The 22,263-nt window shown below is 37.5% G+C and overlaps 1 protein-coding gene across 9 annotated transcripts in view; it reads right to left on the bottom strand.

Moving 5' to 3' along the window:
• tasp1 (taspase, threonine aspartase, 1) overlaps positions 1-22,263 on the bottom strand; it is a 150,165-nt gene that overhangs the window by 48,084 nt on the left and 79,818 nt on the right. For 6 of the 9 annotated variants that reach the window (XM_069931831.1, XM_069931837.1, XM_069931833.1 and 3 more), the window contains 4 exons: positions 16,848-16,967; positions 14,748-14,826; positions 2,712-2,771; positions 1,957-2,067 (listed from right to left, as the gene is read on the bottom strand). In XM_069931831.1, coding sequence (XP_069787932.1) covers positions 1,957-2,067; positions 2,712-2,771; positions 14,748-14,826; positions 16,848-16,967 — 370 coding nt within the window. The remainder of the gene's footprint in view (positions 1-1,956; positions 2,068-2,711; positions 2,772-14,747; positions 14,827-16,847; positions 16,968-22,263) is intronic. The other 3 variants (XM_069931836.1, XM_069931839.1, XM_069931840.1) reach the window with 2 other exon arrangements.

Raw genomic sequence — 22,263 nt, 5'->3', positions numbered from 1 at the left:
AACTTTGTATGAGAGCCAGTGTAAGTCAACAAGCACAGAGGAAATGATGCTTTAAAAGTGAATAACTTTATATGAGAGCCAGTGTAGGTCAACAAGCACAGAGGTGAATCTTATTTGCTGAACATGAGAACACGAGCAGCAAAGCTTTGCATGTCCTCAAGTTTACATATGAAATGTTGCACAAGAACAGAAAATGATACTTTTCCAAAGTGAGAAACAAGAATTAACATTTCAACAAAGATCAATGATCTCTATTTTTATTCCTTGAGCACAGATGCTCCCTGACCTGCTTAATATCACCAGCATTTTCTGGTTTTATTTCTAATGTACATCATCTGTAATTCTTTGCTTTTCAATTGCATTGCATCAGGTCCAAGAATGCATTGAAAGAGTTTAAAGGCATTGATGGAGTATGTAATTGGATGTAATGTGATGGACTGTGTAATTGGATCCTGATTTCCACACCTCCAGACCACAATCAGTGAGTATTGGTAAGAACATCTCCTCTACAACAATAACACCATTTATAAATTTGCTGACGACACTACAGTCGTATATTTTATCAAGAAAGGTGATGAGTCAGCATACAGGAGGGAGATTGAAAACTTGGCTGAAGGATGCACCAACAACTTTGTACACAATGTTACTAAAACCAAGGAGATGATTGATGACTTCAGGAAGAGAAAACCAGAGTAATACGATCCAGTGATCATTGGAGGAGATGTTCTTACCAAATTTAAGTTCTTAGGACTCACTATCTTGAAGAATCTTTCCTGGAGATAACACACTAATGGCATTGTGAAGAAAGCACATCAGCACCTTTACTTCCTCACGAGTTTGTGGAGGTTTCGCATGGTATTGGAAACCCTGGTAAATTTCTACAGATGTGTGGTGGAAAGTGTGCTCACCAACTACATACAGTCTGGTATGGAGACACCAATACCCCAGAGCATAAAGTCATAGGAAAAACAGTCCCTACTATTGAGAACATCAACAGGGAACGCTGCTGTTGGAGAGCAGCAGCAATAATCAAGGATCCACACCACCCAGCACTCGCTCTGTTCTCGCTGCTGCTATCAGGAAAGAGGCAGAGGTGCCACAAGATTCACACCACCAGGTTCAGCAACACCTGCTACTCCTCCACTATCAGACTCCTCAACAACAAACTCAATCAGGAACTCATTTAAAGATTCTTACTTGTGCACTTTATTAATTTATTTTGTTCTCTCTGATTTGCAGTTTGTTTACATTCGTTATCTGTTTTTCAGTTCTTTATTTGTTTACATGTTGTGTGTTGTGTATAGATTTTTTTTAACCACTACCAGTAAGTAGTAATTCTACCTCACCCACAGGAAAAAGAATCTGAGGATTGTATGCAATGTCATGTATGTACTCTGACAATAAATATGTAATCTAAATCTGAAATTGGAAGCTTTGGAACAGTTGCACCAAGGCAGAGAGCTGTCAAGTGTAACAAATCTTTTGCTATTTCCCTTCCTGTGCTATCAAGTGAGTTCTGAAAAACATAATGGATCTACAAGAACTTATTTCAACTTATGACACAATCATGTTACATTCAACCTTTCTTATGTCAGTCCTACTGTGTCTGAAGCCAAGCTTAAATCTATCTCCAGTTTGATGTTGCAAAGGGCAATCTCATGAGTTTAATTTGAAAGGAAATAGTTGTTCAATCAAAAGTCAATTCTGCCTCCCACCAATTTTCATTTAACCATCATATTTTTCCTTATTACTATTCCCTCTCTCCAAATTCAATTGTTCAAAATTTTTAATCCATTCCCATTTTTGCAACCCCATTCTGTAAAAAAAATATAATTTTTGTACAAAAAGGAGAAAGCCGAAGATGAATAAGTCAGAAAAATAAGAGAGAGCAAGAACAAAATTGTAAAGGGAAAGGAATCTCCACCACATTAGAAGAAAGGAAAAATCAGAGCTTACGAACAAATTTCTTTTGCATAGTCTCCAACAAGGCTTGGTGGGCATCCTCAGCCTGGAGGGCTACTGAACATTCCCTGGCCAACATGGTTCGTACCAAATGCTCTCCACAACCTAAATTGGGAATATTTAAATAAAAGACAAATTAAGAGTGCAGATATGGAAAGGGATGCTTTAAAATATTAAAAGATTATAATATATGAACAATGTTAACAACCATTTGATGATATTCATGTCAGCCAATATTTTTTATTTGAAACAATGCTTATTTGAAGCAAAATTCAATCTTAAAATATCATTGCAGTGTTTGCCCTTTTAGCTTTCTGTCAGAACTCTATTCAAACCACAATGGAATTATCCATCAAAAGAAAATCAATCTGAGTAATAATTCTTGGATGAGAATCTCACCAAAAGACAAACATGATGCAAATAAACAATAAGGGTATGGGATCCATAACTTGAACAATCACCAACATTTCTAAGCTTAATGTTCATGGGGTATCACAGGAAAAACAGGATTTATTTTTTAAAAAGACTTTTCGATGCACACTTCTTTCATGTTTGAAAATTAGAAACAGGTGCATGCAAAAGAACACACATACATTTGCTGTGTTAAGATACACACGCTTTCAATTTCCAAACATGAAAGAACCTCATGTTAAGGCACAAAAAAATAAAATTCATTTCTGTCTGTCCACCATATGATAAAGACTTTGCAGCCTCTGACATATAAGGGTTTAAAATGCAGTCTTGGTTACCTTTCACAGCAATTTCATACCAAGTACTTTTAATGGGAACCACACTGTGAAACGAGTGCTCTGAATTCCAACAGAAAGATTTTTTAAAAATAGACATTGTAATTCTAAAATCATTTAAGAAAAAGAACATTTGAGTCAAAACACATTTTACCATTCATCAAGGTCATGCTGAAACTTCACCTCAAATCTGGAGACATAAAGAAGACAGCAGATGGTGGAACGTGAAGCTAAACACAATCTGTTGCAGGGACTCAGCAGGTTGAGCAGAATCAGTAGGAGAAAAAGAATGGTTGATGTTTGAAGATGAAACCCAGTCTCGGCATCCATCTTATCAAGTTATCTTTTAAAGACACATGATTCAAAGTGATCACTTTTCTTTCTTTCAACTTGAGAATTTCCCCATCCTACTCCTATGAGTCAATTCACAGAACTTAATTCCAAAGTAAGTGTATTCCTCTTTAGGTATGAAAATTAAAATAATCCAGGAAAGGTTTTACCAAAGCTCTGCACAACTACAGCAAGTCTTTATTACTCCAATCTCTTAATATTAAAGGTCAACATTCCATTTATCTTCCTAACTGCTTACAATACCTACATGTTAAATTTTGAATCATACAACTCAGAAATAGATCCTTCAGTTCATACAGATCATCAATTCCCCATCTGTACCATTTATCAGTATTTGGTCCATAGCCTTAGATGCCTTGATAATTAGTCTGAATCCAGATACATCTTAAATGTTGTGAGCATCCTTGCTTCTACTTCCACCACCAAATCAGGTACTGCATTCCATACGAAAAGCATTCTACTCTGATCCCTCTACATCTCTTCCCCTTTAGAACATTACAGTGCAGCCCCTTCAAAGTTTATACAGGTTGCACAGACCTTGACCCTATACAGGAAAAGCTCAACTCTTTATCCATTACATTGATGCCTGTACAGACAAGGCTTCTCAGCCCTTTTTCTATTATATTGCTGCTGCTTACTGCACCCATAACGCCCTTATCAACTTTATCCATCTTGCTGCCAACTTCTACCATGACCTCAAATTCACTTGATCCATCTTGGTTAACTCTCTACCCTCTCAGGAGACAAATATGTGTGTCTCCATTACAGAAGATAAACTGCCAACAGAAATTTTTTTATAAACCCACTACATTACCTTCATTACACCTCTTCCCACCTTGTTTTATGTAAAGATTCTTGTCCATTCTTTCAATTCCTCCACCTCTGCCACATCTGCTCCCATGACAAGGCCATCCATTCCAGAATGCCTCGGGGATTTATTTAATCTGACATCAAAGTCTTCTTATGCCTACCCTTCTAGTTCTCTTCAGTCCCTTCTTAAGTTCCTTCCTGGCTATCCTATAATTCTCAAGAGTCCTACCTGATTTTGATTCCTAAACCTTAAGTATGCTTCCCTCTTCCTCTTAACTAACTGTTTCACTTTTCTTGTCAACCATGCTTACTTTTCACTTCTATCCTTTCTCTTTTTCAATGGTACATTCAGAACTCCATGCAAGTGGTTCTGATGCAATCTCCAAATTTGCTCTGTGCATTTCCTGAGAAAATCTGTCCCCAATTAACATTCCAATGTTCCTGCGTAATACCATCAAAATTAGTTTCCCCAATTAAATACTTTCCTATATCATCTGTACCTATCCTTATCCATGGCTACGCTAAAGGTCAGGGAGTTGTGGTCGCTATCTCTGAAATGTTCGCCCACTGAGAGGTCTGTCGCTGACCAGCTTTGTTGCCAAGTACAAAATCCAGTCTTCCCTCTCCTCCAATTGGCCTATTCACATACTGTGTCAGGAATCCTTCTTGGACACACTTTACAATTTATCCCTATCTATTCCTTTTGAACTAAGCAGACACCAATCAAAATTCGGGAAGATGAAGTCATCCATGGTAATAATCCTGTTATTTCTATACCCAGTGGTTATTAATGGGGGGGCGGGGGGGAGAGCTCTGATTTCAACCTGAACACACATCTTCTAATTTTAACACTTTTGTATGGGGAAAAGATTCCTGTTGTCCACCCAATCTTTGACACTCAATTTTGTTTTTCTCTATTAGAACCCCCCTCTGCCTCCTCCAGTTCAAGAAAAACAAATCCAATCAACTGCTATCTCTCCTCATAGTTGAAATATTTATCCTTGCCAATATCCTGGTGAATTTCCTCTGCATTCTTTCTAACAGAATTACATCTATTCTATAAATGTGGTCATTAAACCTGCAGAGTGCTTCAGCTGTGGTGTAATCAATGTTTTATGAACCTGGGCCGTAACCTCTCAGCTCTTTCTTAATCTTTTGGCCAACGAAGGATGGTGTTCTCAACACATTCCTGGAAAAACTCAGCAGGTTACACGACATCTATAGGAAGTAAAAGGAAACCAATATTTTGGGCCTGGGCCCTTTGTCAACATATGAGCAAAAAGCAGGCAGTCAACTGACTAAACAGTAGTGGGATGCATTTTCTTGACTACCTTATTTCAGAGCTCTGAAGGGATCCTTGGACGTACACCAAAGAATCTTTATTCCTCATTAATGCATAGGGCTCTACCATTCTTACCTATGTTCTACCCTTATTAGTTCTAGCAAAGTACATCACTCAAATTTATGAGCATTAAATTTCATCTGCCATTACTTGTTCTCTTTTACCACCTGATCAACATCTCTCAGTAACCTAAATTATCCTTTTCACTAACAAGAACATCACCAATTTTCTTGTTTGTTTCATGGACCCACTGAAAAATGATAATTAGTTTCTCATAGTTTATTTAGCCACGGCTAATAACACTGTCTACGAGTTTGCTAATAATATCACCTTAGTGGGTTGTATGAAAGGGGTTGATAAGTCAGGAGGGGGGATGAAAACTTGGCTCAATGTTATATTAACAACAACCTCACACTCAATGTCACCAAGACCAAAGAGATGATTGTAAACTTTAGGAAAGGAAAACTAGAAGTATATGATCCAGTAATCATTGGGGGATCAGGAATGGAGAGAGTCAGCAACTTTAAATTCCTGGAGGTGGGGGGGGTCACTATCTTTCAGCTGTGTAGCCAGGTTCAGCTGCTGTAATACAATCTAAATTCGCTGATGAGAACACAGTTGTTGGCAAAATAATGGGCCAGTGAATAGTCAAACTACAGGTTGAAGATCAAAAATCTGGTTATATGGTGTCGCTGGTGTGGAGCCGGGAAGAATGGAAACACACTGCTCCTCCACAGGGTCCACCTGCCTGGTCCTAATGCTGATGGCTTTGTACAGGCACTCAGAGACAAGTGAGGAATACAAACACACTTTTACAATCAATGGCCAGTAGGCACAACAGTCCTCAGGTGAATCTGAGGTAAGGCGGGAAAACCAGGATTTAAATTGGGGTAAATGAGGGTGGAGCCAGCCATCAGAACAATCCATAGACAGTGAATTTCAATTCACTGCACATCGTAACTGTTTCTATTACAAGAAACATAATCGAAACTCAAGAGGGACCCTTTAGTGCAAAGATTCTAACACAGGTAAATGGAGATGATCTTGAATCCCCTCACCTGCACCATCTGGTTATTTATAAGCAGTATGGTAGCTTTAATAAGACTAATGACCGCTGTCCAGTTGCACTGACCTTTACTATTATGAAGTACTTGAATAGTGGCTGACACCAGTGAGCAGGGATTATATATAATTGGTGAATGAATCATACTTTCACCGAATAGCTGTTTGCTTGATATGATGCATCTGGAGACTTTATAATTAATAATCATGAGCTGTAATGCACAACCTATTATTTACTGCCTTCTTACTTAATAGCAAAGCCTTTCTAATCCTGCAGAATTTCTTAGAATTTATCAGATTTCGAACCAGAGAATCTCATGTTCCTGTGGTCTCTGATATGCTGGGTGGTAGTGATGTGTTCAGCCCTTTTGCAGTTATGATCTCATAATTAAAGATCCCATTCCCATACAAAAGAAAATTATTTTCAAGTTAATGAAGAATCAAAAGCCTGAATTTGTTAAGTATATAAGGGATCAAATTGTCTTTTATTTACAAATGAATGAAGTTTCAGTGCAGAGTAAATTTGTCTTATGGGATGCTTTGAAAGCATATTTAAGAGGTCAGATTATTAGTTATACAGTAAAAGTTAAAAAAACAATATTTGATAGAGAGTCAAAATTTGGGAAAAGAAATTGAAATGTTAGAGAGAGAATTTCAGAAGAATGCTACTGAAGATAATAAGATTCAATTGTCTAAATTAAAACTTTGTAACAATACTTTGCAATCTTACAAGTATGAAAAAATGATTCAAAGATCGAAGCAACATTATAATTAGTTAGGTGAAAGAGCGCATAAAGTTTTAGCTTGGCAATTGAAAACTGAGCATCAAGAACGATTAATGTAATTAGGAAAAACTCAGAGATTACATAAACCACAGAAAATAAATGAGGAATTTTAAAAAATTTTCCACATCAGAAGGTATGCAAAATATTGATCAAATTGATTTGTTTTTATCTAATTTAGATTTACCATCGTTGATTGTGATGGATATTAAGGATTTAGATAGTTCCTTTACAGAATTAGAACTTAAGGAAGTATTACAATCGATGCCGGGAGGGAAGTCTCCTGGAGAGGATGGGTTTACAATGGAGTTTTATAAAAAATTTAATGATTTGTTATTTCCGTTATATATAGCAGTTTTGAAACAAGCAACTGAAACTGGTTTATTCCCAGAATCTTTTTCAAGGGCATTGATAACTGTTATTCCAAAGAAGGATAGAGATCCTTTAAAAGTAGCTTCTTATCGACCAATATTGTTATTAAATGTGGATTATAAAATTGTGGCTAAAGTATTGGCAAATAGATTAGCTAATTTTTTGCCAAAATTAGTACATGTTGATTAGGCTGGCTTTATAAAAGGTAGATATTCTGTGGATAATATTACTAAATTGATTTCAACAATTAATGCTGCAAGACAACAGGTTAATCAACCAATGATTAAGATTATAAGGGAGCATTAGATACGGAAAAAGCTTTCGATAGGGTTGAATGGAATTTTTTGTATCGTTTTTTACTAGTTGGGTTAAAGCTTTATTTATTAGCCCTTCTGCAAGAGTAATGACAAATGGACAGATTTCACTGACATTTAATTTGTCCTGATCAACTAGACAGGGTTGTCCTCTTTCACCAGCTTTGTTTGCTTTGGTAATAGAACCTCTGGCTCAAGCTATAAGACAAGATTCTAGTATGAAAGGAATTGCAATAGGTGAACAAGAGTATAAAATTAATTTGTTTACAGATGATGTGTTGATATATTTGACATATCCTAAAGATTCTTTAAAATCATTGTAGAATTTGTTAAATCAAAATGGTATACTTTCAGGTTATAAAGTTAATTGGGAAAAAAGTGAAATATTATCTATATCAGATGAAGATTATACAGATTGTAGACAAATTACTAAATTTAGATGGTCCAATAAAATTAAATATTTAGGAGTTATAACTATTAGGGAATATGAGGATTTGAATAAGATTAAATTTGATTTACACAGATGGAATGATTTACCACTGACTTTAATTGGGAGAGTTAATTGTATAAAAATGAATATATATCCTCGTATACAATATCTTTTTCAGTCTATTCCAAGTGCGATACCAAAGAAATTTTTTAAGGAATTCGATTATTTTTGTGGAATGGTAAACTGTCAAGAGTTGCTATGCAAAAATTAACATGGCTGTATGAATAGGGTGGACTTCAATTACCACATTTTCAAAATTATTATGAGGAGGCACAATTTAAATTTTATTAATAGGTTATTTGATACTGAACAACCACCTATGTGGGCAAAAGTTGAATTGGATCAAATTTCTGAAAATGAAACAAGTCATTTTTTAAATAAATGGTATCCTTCATTGTTACAAAAATATAAATGATCTATATTATGATATATAATGGATATTTGGTATAAGTGGGACCAACATAAAGAGTCTAAAGGTAAAATTTCAGTAAAATCACTGCTGTATTAGAATAAATTAATTCTTTTTTCTTTAAATAATCCTTATTTGAAAAATTGGGAAATGAAAGGATTAAGTATTATACAAGACTGTTTTGAGGCAAGTAGATTCTCTACATTTAATAGATTACAAGAGAAGTTTGGTATTTCATCAAATTCTTTTTTGTCCTTTTATCAAGTTCGAGATTTTTTACATTTTGGTAGGGACTTAGTTTTACCAGGTCAAACAAAATTTGAGATTTTTATTGTAGATAAAGGAACGAAAAGGTTTATTTCAGATATGTATAGGTTGTGCATGAAAAAATGGATAAAGTTGACGTGTATAAAACAAAAGAGAAATGGGAAAAAGATTTAGATATTGAATTGTCTTGGGAAGAATGGTCAAATATGTGTATTGATAGTATTACAAAATTACTTAATGTGAGATATAATATGGTCAACTATAATTTTATTCATAAATTGTATTTAACTCCTGAAAAGTTGAAGAAATATGGATTTAGTTCGTCAGATTTGTGTTTTAGATGTGGGGAACAGATAGGTACATTTTGTTTGGACATGTAGGACAGTTAAGCCTTTTTGGGAAAAAAGTCATAAAATTTTTGAGAGATTTATTCAAAATTGATTTGTGATTGGATCCATTGATGTGTTTATTAGATTATATGAATGTATTAATTGCGGGGTTGTTATCGGACAAACCACAACTGGCTTTTATGCAATTAGGGTTAGCAGTAGCAAGAAAATGTATAGCTATTACATGGAAAAATGAGGTAGAGTTGAATATACAAAGATAACATAGTGAATTACAATAGTGTTTATATTTGGAAAAAATAACTTATAATTTGCAAAATAATTATTCTTTTTTTGTTAAAATGTGGAGTTTGTATTTGGAACATATGGCTATTGATCTTAAGTAAACAATATGTACAGAATTGGCACGTCGAACAGAATTTTAAATACCCAATTTTTTTAAGGTTCTGATCATATTGTTAAGGTTTTTTTAGGGGAGGCTTGGGATGAGATAGGTTAGTAGAGGGGGGAAGGGGGGTAATGTTTTTTTTTGTTGTAGGTTGTTTTTTTAATGTTTTGTAAAATCTTTAAATAATTTTTTTAAAGTTAATGAGTAATCTAGCTCTGCTGACTCAATCAAATGTTCAAACTTTTATTCTTACTTCTTGTCAATACTCTGAAAATGAACAAAATTAATCTCAATCTTAAGCAAAAGATGCTGGTTCATAAAATTGATCCCAATTACAATCTATGAAACAATAGACAGCTGGTTACACCTTAAAAATGGTTGTATAGTGGAACTATAACAAAAGGCACTTGTTGCCTGTTATGAAGAGCAATTCAAAGTGATCTGTTGTCCATCCATGAACATTTCTTGTCTTTTCTGCCCATGTCCCAAATCCTGAATCATACAATGAACCAGAGACACCTGTTCCTTTCTGGAGTCTCAACATGGGTTCTTGCTTCTCAGGGTCCAGGAGTACCAAACCTTTTAGCAGAGCCTGGATTGCAACAAGCAATGTTGGCCATCAGCACAAAGGCAAGGAGATTTTTTGGTCTCAGCAATGTGGCAAATAGACGAAGGACAAGCAGGTTAGTGGACAGTCAAAGGATTGACATCTCAACACAACTTTTCACATTGGCAACCCACTAAACTGGCGTGTGAACGATTTGTGTTGAAATACCTGCCGTTCACACTAAACCATGAAATCCCAGGTCCATGCGCTTTTAACATTAAATACCCAGTATTGTCGAGCTAAGGGGGTGGGGGGCAACCTCTAGTGGTAACATCCTAAGTGACGTATTACATATGCGCAGGGCAGTGAAATCATAGGACAGGTACAAAATAGCGTGAGAAAAGAAACATTTAATAAGACATATGCACACACAATTTAATAAAAATACACACAATTTATAAAAGAGCATGGGAAAATCTACTGCAGTGGGCTTCAGATTGTTCAAACTGAGGACAAACCAACAGACCAGCTTCCTCACAATCTGGCAGACCTAGTGTCACATCTTTGTGCTTTGTGATTGCCCTCACAACCTGCCATATAACAGGCCATCCTTCACGGAGTCTGTTGTATCCTTGGCCCTTATCAAGAGGAGCTTTCACACCTCCCGGTCTCCCCAATTGGCCACCATTATCACAACATTAATACTAAAAATACACTAATACCTGCACGAAAAACCTTTGAAATATAACTACACTAATACTAAAACTACACTAAGTCTACGTGACTTATACAACTTCAACATGATATCCCAACTCCTGTATTCAATATTCTGATTTATGAGGTCAATATACCAAATGCTTTCTTCACCACCCTGTCAACATGTAACTCAACTTTCAGGGAAGGATTTACCAGAATTCCTAAATCCCTTTGTTCTACTCCACTCCTCAACTGTCTACCATTTAACGAATTTGGTTTTTACTGATTAGTCCTGTAAACATCTCACATTTATCAGTATTAAGCTCCATCAGCCATCTTTCAGCCCACTCTTCTCACTGTCCTATATCTCACTACAAGCTTAGATAACCTTCTTCACTGTCCACAACACCACCAATATTCATATTATCTGCACACTTACTAATTCAATTTACCACCCTATCATCTAGATCATTAATATATATGACAAACAACAATGGACCTGGTACCAATCCCTGAGGTACTCCACTGGTCATCGACCTCCAATTTGACAATTTTCCACCACTTCTCTCTAGCATCTCCCATCCAATCATTGTTGAATCCATTTCACTACTTCAACATTAACAGTTAATGTTTGAACCTTCCTAACTAACCTTTTATGTGGAACCTTGTCAAAGGCCTTACTAAAGTTCATGTAAACAACATCCACAACCCCTTGTCAACCTTCATAGTAACCTCCTCGAAAAATTCTATATAATTTGTTAAACATGATCTATCATGCACAAAACCGTGTTGATTACTCCTAATCAATCCCTGTCTTTCCAAATAATTGTAAAAACCATCTCTAAGAACACTCTGCATTAATTTACCCACCACCAACATCAAACTCATGTTTACTTTTAGAGCTTTGTTTAAAATCCTCCGGCACCTCTGTCAGAGTCAGAATTGTTTGTACACTAACCTCCATCAGAATCCTCGGGAATATCTTGTCAGGACCTTACCTGGAGATTTATCCACCTTTATTCTCTAAAATAGCCAATACAACTTCCTCATTATCTGTATATTAATCATGTCCTCACTACCAGATTTCCTTACTTCACCTCGCAATATTCTTTTCCTTAGTGAATACTGAAGAAAAAAAATCATTTAAAATTTTCCCTATCTCTTCTGACTTCTCACATAGCCTACCCCTCTGATCCTCAAGAGGCCCAATTTTATCACTCACTATTCTTTTACTTTTAATGTACCTACAGAAACCCTTTGGATTTTTTTTTACTTTGCCTGCCAAAGCAGTCTCATATCTCCTTTTACCTTTCTAATTTCTTTCATAAGATTTTTTTTTTTTACACTCCTTATATTCGTCAAGCACCTTATCTATTCCCTGCTGACTATACCTGTTGTACTTATCCCTCTTCCTCTGGACCAAATTACCAATATCCTTTGAAAACCAAGGCTCCTTATATTTTCTAACCTTGCCTTTAATCCTCACAGGGACATACCGATTCTATACTCTCAAAATTTCCCCTTTGAATATCCTCCATTTTTCTGTTACATCCTTCCATGAAAATAAATTATTCCAATCTACACCCTCTAATCCTTTTGCATCTCCTCAAAATTTGCTTTATTCCAATCAAGAATCTCAACCTTAGGCCCAGCCCTATCCTTCTCCATTATTAACCTAAAACTAACAGTATTATGATCACTAGACCCAAAGTGTTCCAAACACAAACCTGTCACCTGACCTATCTCGTTCCCTAACAGATCCAATAATGCCCCCTCTCTAGTCGGTTCTTCTGTGTATTGTTGTAGAAAACTTTCTTGAACACATTTGACAAACTCCAACCCATCCAATCCAGTCCTTTTACAGTATGGATGTTCCAGTCAATGTGTAAAATTAAAATCTCCTATAATCACCACCTTACGTTTATTACACATATTTGCAATTTATCCTGTCATAACACTGCTGTAATGTTTTCTCTAACAAGGAATGCAAATCCGCCACCTTTTATCTCCCCTGTTCTATCATGCCTAAAACAAGGGAATACTGGAGTGTTTAGCTGCCAATTATGTCCCTCCTGCAACCAGATTTCACTGATGGCTACAATATCATATTTCCATGTGTCAATCCATGCTCTAAGCTCATCCAGCCTTACAACGTTCCTTGAATTGAAATATATACACTTGAGAGAATGTCCCCAGATACACTCCTTTGATTACCATCTATTGTACCCCCCTCCCCCCTATTAACTTTAACATTCTGGTACATCTCTCCTTTCAAATCTAGGTGTTCTTCTATCCTAATCTCCATATGCTCATTCTGATTCCCACCCCCCTGCCAAACAAGTTTAAATCCTCCCCAACAACTCTAGCAAACTTGCCCGCCAGGATTTTGGTTCCCCTCCAGTTTAAGTGCAGCCCGTCCCTTTGTACAGGTCAGGCCTTCCCCAGAAGAGATCCCAATGATCGACAAATATGAACCGCTGTCACCTGCACCAACTCTTCAGCCACGCATTCATTCACCACATCTTCCTATTCCTACCCTTTCTAGTATGTGGCACAGGCAGCAATCCCGAGATTACCACCCTTGAAGTCCTACTTTTTAATTTCTTTCCTAACTCCACATATTCTTTCTTTACGACCTCATCTCCACTTCTATCTGTTATTGGTCCCCACTTGGACTACCTGGCTGCTTGCCCTCCCCCTCCAGGATGCTGTCCACTCGATCAGAGACATCCCTGACCCTGGCAGACAACATACCAACTGGGAGCCCTGATCTCATTTGGCAAACCTCCTATCTGCTTCCCTAACCAGTGAGTCCTCAATTACAAGAGCTCCCCTCTTTCCCCCTCTTCCCTTCTGAGCCAAGGTGCCAGCCCCCATGTCAGAGACCTGACCACTGTGACTTGTCCCTGGAAGGTCTCCCCTTCCCCCCCCCCCCCCCCCCACAATATCTAAAACAGTATACTTATTATTGAGGGGAATGGCTGCAGGGGTACTCTGCACTGTCTGGGATGACTGTCTCCATGTAACTCCTATCTATAACTGCCTCTGCCTTCCTTATATCTGAACCTCATCCAGCTGCAACTTACATTAAATGCTCCAGGATAAGAATTGGTATTCAAGTTAACACACCCAGCACTTAAGGTAACCTTTTCTCACAAAGGATGGTGAACAAGGGCAGTATCCCCAGAGTTTTAGTGTATACAAAAATACAGCAAATTTGAAATGTGGCTCAGCTTAAACAGAACAACATTCACATTAGCTAAAACCCTCACCCTTTCTTCCATGACCTCTCAACTTAAGTTTTTCATCAACTACGAGATGTATTTTTCCAATAATCCACTTACATTCCATCATGTGTTAAATATCATTCAATGATCATCCCTAACCTTGCATACTTCCCCTCGCAGTTTGTTGAAGCATTGCTCTTGTTTGTAAATTAATTTGCATCTTCCAAAGGTATACTTTCCAAACACCTCACTCCAGCTCAAAATCTACCATTCCTCTTTCCAGTTCTAATTTATTGTGCAAACCTTTTTCCCAACCTAGACATCATTTACAAAGCATATTAACTACCATATATGCTGGAACATTTCCTAAACAGAATCATTAGTTTCAAACCACCATCTTTCAAATTTTATCTTGGCTAGCTCTTCAAACAGCTCCAACTAACTACCACCACACAGATTCAACTTCTAAATTTTGAAATACCCACCTGATAGTAAAGGCAATATGGAAGAATAAGGCTTTTGATTTAAAAAGTAGGCAGAAAGAGGTTAAAACAAACACAAATTGTTCTATCAATTATATTATTGAAGCAGCTCTTAAAAATAGTAAGGAAAATATTTCCATATGTAGTTAATACCTGATGTACTCACAGCTGTAGAATATACATTATGGCCACCTGTATTTTCTGCCCAGCAACCACATCCATATACAGCTGCCTAAAAACAAAATGCAGGCCAGAGTTGGAAAATTGCCTTTTTAAACTCCAATAAAAAGAGAATGGCATTGAAAGTACCACATTTTCTTCTTAAATATATTACTGAATATTAACACTTCTGTGGTGATGTAAAATTCACATTCAGACCTTTTTTAATTGCAGTGATCTCATTGTATTTCAAATACACATCACCTTAGCAACAAATCTCAATACATTAATTTTGATATTAAACAATTATTACTACTCCTTATTGGTGTTTGCTATGCAACACACATGTAAGCATTTTTACTTTTTCTCTATCCTCATACACACCCTGATAATTTAAAGATATAAAACACATTCTGTCTTCATTACTTCCCACTCCACCTCTTCATTCTTCACACTTCTCTTCACTACAGGCAGCAGTGGAGATTCAGGCAGTACAAATGCCTACATCTTCAGAAACATGGGTTTGATCTCTGATACCATCTATGTGGAGTTTGCATGTTCCCCTGTGACCGCATGGTTTCCCTGGGTCCTCCTATTTCCTCCCACATTTCTAAATGAGCTAATGATAGGTAAAGTGGCTACAATAAATTACCACTCATGTAAATAGTGGATAAGATAATTATGTCTGTGTTAATAATTGAGTGAATCGGTTATAGGAAACTATATAGTGGAATGGTATTGGTGGGATTCCTTTAAGACCCAGCAAACTCAATGGGCCAAATTATTTCCTTAAATGCTGATGTTAAATATTAAATATATAAAATCCATTCATTTACAAAGATCTTCTCCCAAGCCCCATTCCCAGTCTCCGAATTGGTTTCTTCACTTTTTTACCTTCTGGCACAACTGCTCATTCAACTATGCAAGTAGAACATGAGATGTCAGTATTTATTTTATTTTATTTCATTATTACATGCACGATGTAATTATTTGATTTTCTTTCAATGTAACAAAAAGCAATTTATACAAAAAAAAACAAATCTCTCTCTCTCGAGACTTTAACTATATTACTTTACATGCCATGTCTGTTACTTCATGCTTTGGGGACAACTCGAAGAAATGCACCATTACCCCATACACTCCCACTACTTTCTCCCCTGTATTCCTAAGTGAAATAAATACAAATATTAGATGTTTATTAAGAGAAGAAAATCAACACATTATTCTATCTGCAAACCTGCCACTAAGATGTTAAAAATATTACAATACTTTCAACAATATTTTCAAAGCAAGAATATTTTAATCCTTAGAGTGCTTTTTGCTAACTTCTGATTGGATCTCTGATGAAAGCTATGTGGAGGTGACTGCTCACGTGGCAAAATAAAAACCTCTAAATGGAAAGTATTTTTTTCAATTATGGACCTGCCTCCTCATTAATTTTAAGTTATATCCAAATTATATCAAGCATTCTTTGCAATAATCAGGCAAACTATGTTCACCATTTTTGCATGGATAAAGCAGTGATCTGTAGTTCAATCATTTGCTCACTGTGGTCTTCAATTATCTGGCAACAACTGAAATCATGCCTTTATCAGATGCTACCAGTTGAAGTAAATAAAAAGCACTAATATTATTATGGAGAAAAATGTTACATCAAAACAAAAGCTTCAGGGCAATATTCCAAATCCAAAACAACTCACTTAAAGGAAACACCAAGGATCAATTCATATCACTAATATATTTATTCAAAAATATCCAACAGCAAGTCTGTCACTATACTGAGTTAGAAATACATATCACAGCATCAATTTTCTGAGGTCGCTGGCTCAGTATCTTAAACTTCTTTCTATCTGTACTGAGGAAATGCCTTCAATACATGAACTATGGCTCATGAGAGACATCCCATGAGAGAATAACAAAAATAGTTGCCCAATTCAAGATTAATTCTCCTTTGGTTCAAAACCATTTGTTCTTACACTGAAAATTAATACTAACACATTGTAATGTTGTTGCGAATTTACTTCTCAATTGAGACCAAAGGAAAGTATATTTTTAGCATGTTAATTCAAATATTACACAAATTAAACAAATTACTTGGCCGACTCTCCCAGGATGCTTCATTGCTAAGCCTCCACTTGAAACAGCAGCAGCAACATTTCCTTCATGGTCCACCACTACTGCCCCAACAGTATCAAGTGAAGCTGTGACGTTACTCTAGAAATGAAATAAAACATCACCAGATTAAGTACTTAATCAGAATCTCTCTGAACCAAAATAATGTTGTTAATCCAGAGGGAAAATCTGACTTTATAAAATGATTTTCCACAAGTTGACAGATGTTTCAAAGCATTTTACAGCCAACACTTGAGAAGTGCTCATGAAAAAAGTGGACAAACACAGACACTAATTTGGACAAACCAGAACTAAAACAACCAGATAATCTGTTTTAGTTGGATTGAGTGAAATCCAAGAGGCCAGATTACTTTTTCTTGATTGAAAAAAACTACAGGACTTTCAATTCCATATAGGAGAGGGGATTTAATAAGATGATGTCTCCTGTCTGTACAACAGTCATTGAATAAACCAGTGAATGCCAACTGAAAGCCTTTGGAATAGGACTTGCACCGCCTGCTGAAGGCATGTTCAACCATAAACATGGAGCGCACTCAACTTAATTCGATTGTAGTACTTTTACAAATTCACAAGGATTTTTTTGATATTTGGGTGAAGGCTTTTATTGTTGGGAAATGGACATTAATCTTTGGAATTTTATCATAAGACCTTTCTTAATTCAGTGCCAACCGCTCAGTCCAAGATTCCGCCCTGCTCCAGCTCCCTCAACAGCCCCTAAGGCTAGAGCTGGATGAGGTCCTCACCCAGGATGAGACATATAAGGCAATCGAACAACTGAAAAGTGGCAAAGCAGCAGGTATGGATGGAATCCCCCCAGAGGTCTGGAAGGTTGGCGGCAAAACTCTGCATGCCAAACTGCATGAGTTTTTCATGCTCTGCTGGGACCAAGCAAAGCTGCCTCAGGACCTTCGTGATGCCATCATCATCACCCTGTACAAAAACGAAGGCAAGAAATCAGACTGCTCAAACTACAGGGGAATCACGCTGCTCTCCATTGCAGGCAAAATCTTCGCTAGGATTCTCCTTAATAGACTAATACCTAGTGTCGCCGAAAATGTCCTCCCAGAATCACAGTGTGGCTTTCGCGCAAACAGAGGAACTACTGACATGGTCTTTGCCCTCAGACAGCTCCAAGAAAAGTGCAGAGAACAAAACAAAGGACTCTACATCATCTTTGTTGACCTCACCAAAGCCTTCGACACCATGAGCAGGAAAGGGCTTTGGCAAATACTTGAGCACCTCGGATGCCCCCCCAAGTTCCTCAACATGGTTATCCAACTGCACAAAAACCAAAAACGTCAGGCCAGATACAGCAATGAGCTCTCCGAACCATTCTCCATCGACAACGGCGTGAAGCAAGGCTGTGTCTTTGCACCAACCCTCTTTACTATCTTCTTCAGCATAATGCTGAAACAAGCCATGAAGGACCTCAACAATGAAGATGCTGTTTACATCCGGTACTGCACGGATGGCAGTCTCTTCAATCTGAGGCGTTTGCAAGCTCACATCAAGACATAAGAGCAACTTGTCTGTGAACTACTCTTTGCAGACGATGCCGCTTTAGTTGCCCATTCAGAGCCAGCTCTCCAGCACAAGACGTCCTGTTTTGTGGAAACTGCCAAAATGTTTGGCCTGGAAGTCAGCCTGAAGAAAACTGAGGTCCTCCATCAGCCAGCTCCCCACCATGACTACCAGCCCCCCCACATCTCCTTCAGGCACACAGAACTCAAAACGGTCAACCAGTTTACCTACCTCGGCTGCACCATTTCATCTGATGCAAGGATCAACAACGAGATAGACAACAGACTTGCCAAGGCAAATAGCGCCTTTGGAAGACTACACAAAAGAGTCTGGAAAAACAACCACCTGAAGAAACACACAAAGATAAGCATGTACAGAGCCGTTGTCATACCCACGCTCCTGTTCGGCTCCAAATCATGGGTCCTCTACTGGCATCACCTACGGCTCCTAGAACGCTTCCATCCGTGCTGTCTCCACTCCATCCTCAACATTCATTGGAGTGACTTCATCACCAACATCGAAGTACTCTAGCTGGCAGAGTCCGCAAGCATCGAATCCACGCTGCTGAAGACCCAACTACGCTGGGTGGGTCACGTCTCCAGAATGGAGGACCATCGTCTTCCCAAGATTGTGTTATATGGCGAGCTCTCTACTGGCCACCTAGACAGAGGTGCACCAAAGAAGAGATACAAGGACTGCTTAAAGAAATCTCTTGGTGCCTGCCACATTGACCACCGCCAGTGGGCTGATATCGCCTCCAACCGTGCATCTTGGCGCCTCACAGTTCGGCGGGCAGTAATCTCCTTTGAAGAAGACCGCAGAGCCCACCTCACTGACAAAAGACAAAGAAGGAAAAACCCAACACTCAACCCCAACCAACCAATTTTCCCTTGCAACCTGCCTGTCCCACATCGGACTTGTCAGTCACCAACGAGCCTTCAGCAGACGAGGACATACCCCTCCATAAATCTTCGTCAGGGAAACCAAGCCAAAGAAGAAAGAAGAAAGACCAAAGTAGTACCATATCACGGCAGTGCCAATATTGGCTTTAATGGCAACTGTCAAATCCAGAACATGCTGAATACAGACCAAGAACAAAAATAGGTTGAAGAAAACCCTGCAAATATTTAACCGAAGAGCAAAATGAAGTCCTGGTTACATCCATTCAAATTACAACATTCAGTTCTATACTAGAGGCTGCTTATGTATATTCCTCATGGAATGTAAATGATAAGGCAAAATAGTTGAGTTGTTTATGATAATTAAAGGAGTTGAATTAAGATTGATAGAGGGAATTATTTTCTTTTGGGAGTCTAAATTAGAAGGGCATGACCTTCAAAATAGAATTGTTATTCAGACATGGCAGCAGGAAACACTTCTGCACACAAAGGATAGTGCAAGTCTGAAGTTCTTCCTCATCTTCCAGGTAAAAAAAAACAGACTGAAATGGGTTCAGCTGAAAATTTAAAAGAACTGAGATTTATCAATTTCTGTTAAGCATGGATATCAGGGTCAGGAAGTCAAAATAGGGAGGTGGAGTGAACATTCATCAATCGAATGCATAGCAGAACCACACAAAGGACTGAACGTTCATATTCCTATGTTCAATGGTCTCTCATTCAAAATCTAATAGTGATGTTCTAAATGCTAGGACTTCTTTCAAGGATCTCTTGCTCCTATTATATTAACAAACCTTGACAAGTTCACTTCTATTCTTTGATTGCAAAAATTAAATTAATTCTACCCAACTTTTTTCAGGCTAACTGGTACCCTTTATTTACATTAAAATGGAAGATTATAATATTTTAGTTAGTATTTTGTCATGGATTTTTGGTTCAGATCAGCAATGTAGTTGAGACAACAACAAAAAATAGAGCATTTAGTATAAAAATCAACTGGAGCCTCCAAATGTAGATTCCAGATTGGAGTGGGTGCCAATATAGTGGATATTCAGCCCATTAGGTCGATCACTGTGACAAACACCAATGTTCAGACAGTCCCAAGGAGCCACTGAACCCAACCAATTATTTTTCCATTTAACACAGATGGTAAGAGGAAGAGTTCATTTCACTTATAATATTCTACAAGGTCATTTTCTTTTGGAGAGTGGAATTAAACTGGAGAATTGGGAGGAAACCCATGCATAGGGAGAACAAACCAACTTCTTTCAGACAGCACCGGATTCGAAACTGGGTTGCTGTTACTGTAATAGCGTTACACTAATCACTTTGTCCTACTTTCTAGGATATTATAAGAAACACAAGAGGAGATTACTGGAGCCTTGGCAGAGAGCTTTGTACAGTGCCCTCCATAATGTTTGGGACAAAGACCCTTTTTTCCCATTTATTTGCCCCTGTACTCCAGAGTTTTAAGTGTCTAATCAAACATTTCACATGTAATTAAAGTGCACATTTCAGATTTTATTCAAGGAGATTTGACCATGTAGAAATTTCAGCACTTTTTATACCTAGTCCCCTCATTTCAGGGCACCATAATGTTTGGGTCATTTGGCTTCATGGATTCTTATGAGCACTCAGCACTCAATTGCTTCATTGGTGCAGGTATAAGGGAACTTGGCTTGTTTCTAAGTTTTTGATCACCGTTTGGAGTCGATAGTTGCCATTTTTCAACACAACAACCAGGGTTGTACCAATGAAAGTCAAAGAAGCCATTATGAGGCTGAAAAACAAGAGTAAAACAGGAAAAGACATCGTGTAAACCTTAGGATTACCAAAACTAACAGTTTTGGAACATCATTAAGAAGAAAGAGCATACTGGTGAGCTCAGTAATCGCAAGGAAGATCTCCATTGCTGATGACAGAATTCTCATCATAATGAAGAAAAATGCCCAAACGCATGTCCGACAGATCAGAAACACTCTTTAGTAGGCAGATATGGATATGTCAATGACCTCATGAAAAGAAATTCAATGGTTACAATGCAAGATGCAAATCACTAGTTAGCCACAGAAAGGATGGTCAGGTAACAGTTTGCCAAGTATTTAAAAGAGCCTGTAGAATTCTGGAAAAATGTCTTGTGGACATATGAAATCAACATTAACCTCCACCAAGTGTAAGAGAAAAGTGTGGAGGTGCAAAGGAATTGCCCAAGATCCAAAGCATACCACTTTTGGCATGGTTTGCATTTTGCAATGTAGATTCTGTTATTCTGTTCATGAAATCTTCTGCAGATAGTAGCCATTGACATATCCACACTTGCTCCTGAAGAGGATTTTTGATCTGTCAGTCATACGTTTGGGCATTTTTCTTCATTATGATGAGAATTCTTCCACCTTCAGCACTGGGGGGAGGGGGGGATCGTCTTCCTGGTAATGCTAGTCCCTTTGTGATTACTAAATTCACCAGTTCACTCTTTCTTCTTAATGATATTCCAAACTGTTCATTTTGGTAATTCTAAGTTTAGGTGATGTTTCTTACTGATTTATTCTTATTTTTCAATCTCATAATGATTTATTTGACTTTCATTGGCACAACTCTGATTGTCATGTTGAAAAATGGCAACTACAGACTCCAAAGACAATCAAAAGCTTTGAAGCAAGCATATCTCTCTTATATCTGTACCAGCGTACTCACAAACATTCGTGAAACCAAATGTCCCAAACATTATGGTGCCCTGAAATGAGGGGACTAGGTATAAAAAGCGTTGTAATTTCTACATAGTCAAACCAAAATGTATTCAAATAACCTTAAATAAAATCTGGAATGTGCAGTTTAATAACATCTGAATTGTTTGATTACACATTTAAAACTGTGGAGCACAGAGGCAAATAAAGGAAAAAGGTGTCTTTGTCCCAAACTTTATGGAGGCACTGTATCTTTGTTAGCTAAGGAAGGCA

The sequence above is a fragment of the Narcine bancroftii genome, chromosome 4 (assembly GCF_036971445.1).
Source record: "Narcine bancroftii isolate sNarBan1 chromosome 4, sNarBan1.hap1, whole genome shotgun sequence".
Classification (NCBI taxonomy): Eukaryota; Metazoa; Chordata; class Chondrichthyes; order Torpediniformes; family Narcinidae; genus Narcine; species Narcine bancroftii.
This window is presented reverse-complemented; position numbering and strand designations above follow the sequence as displayed.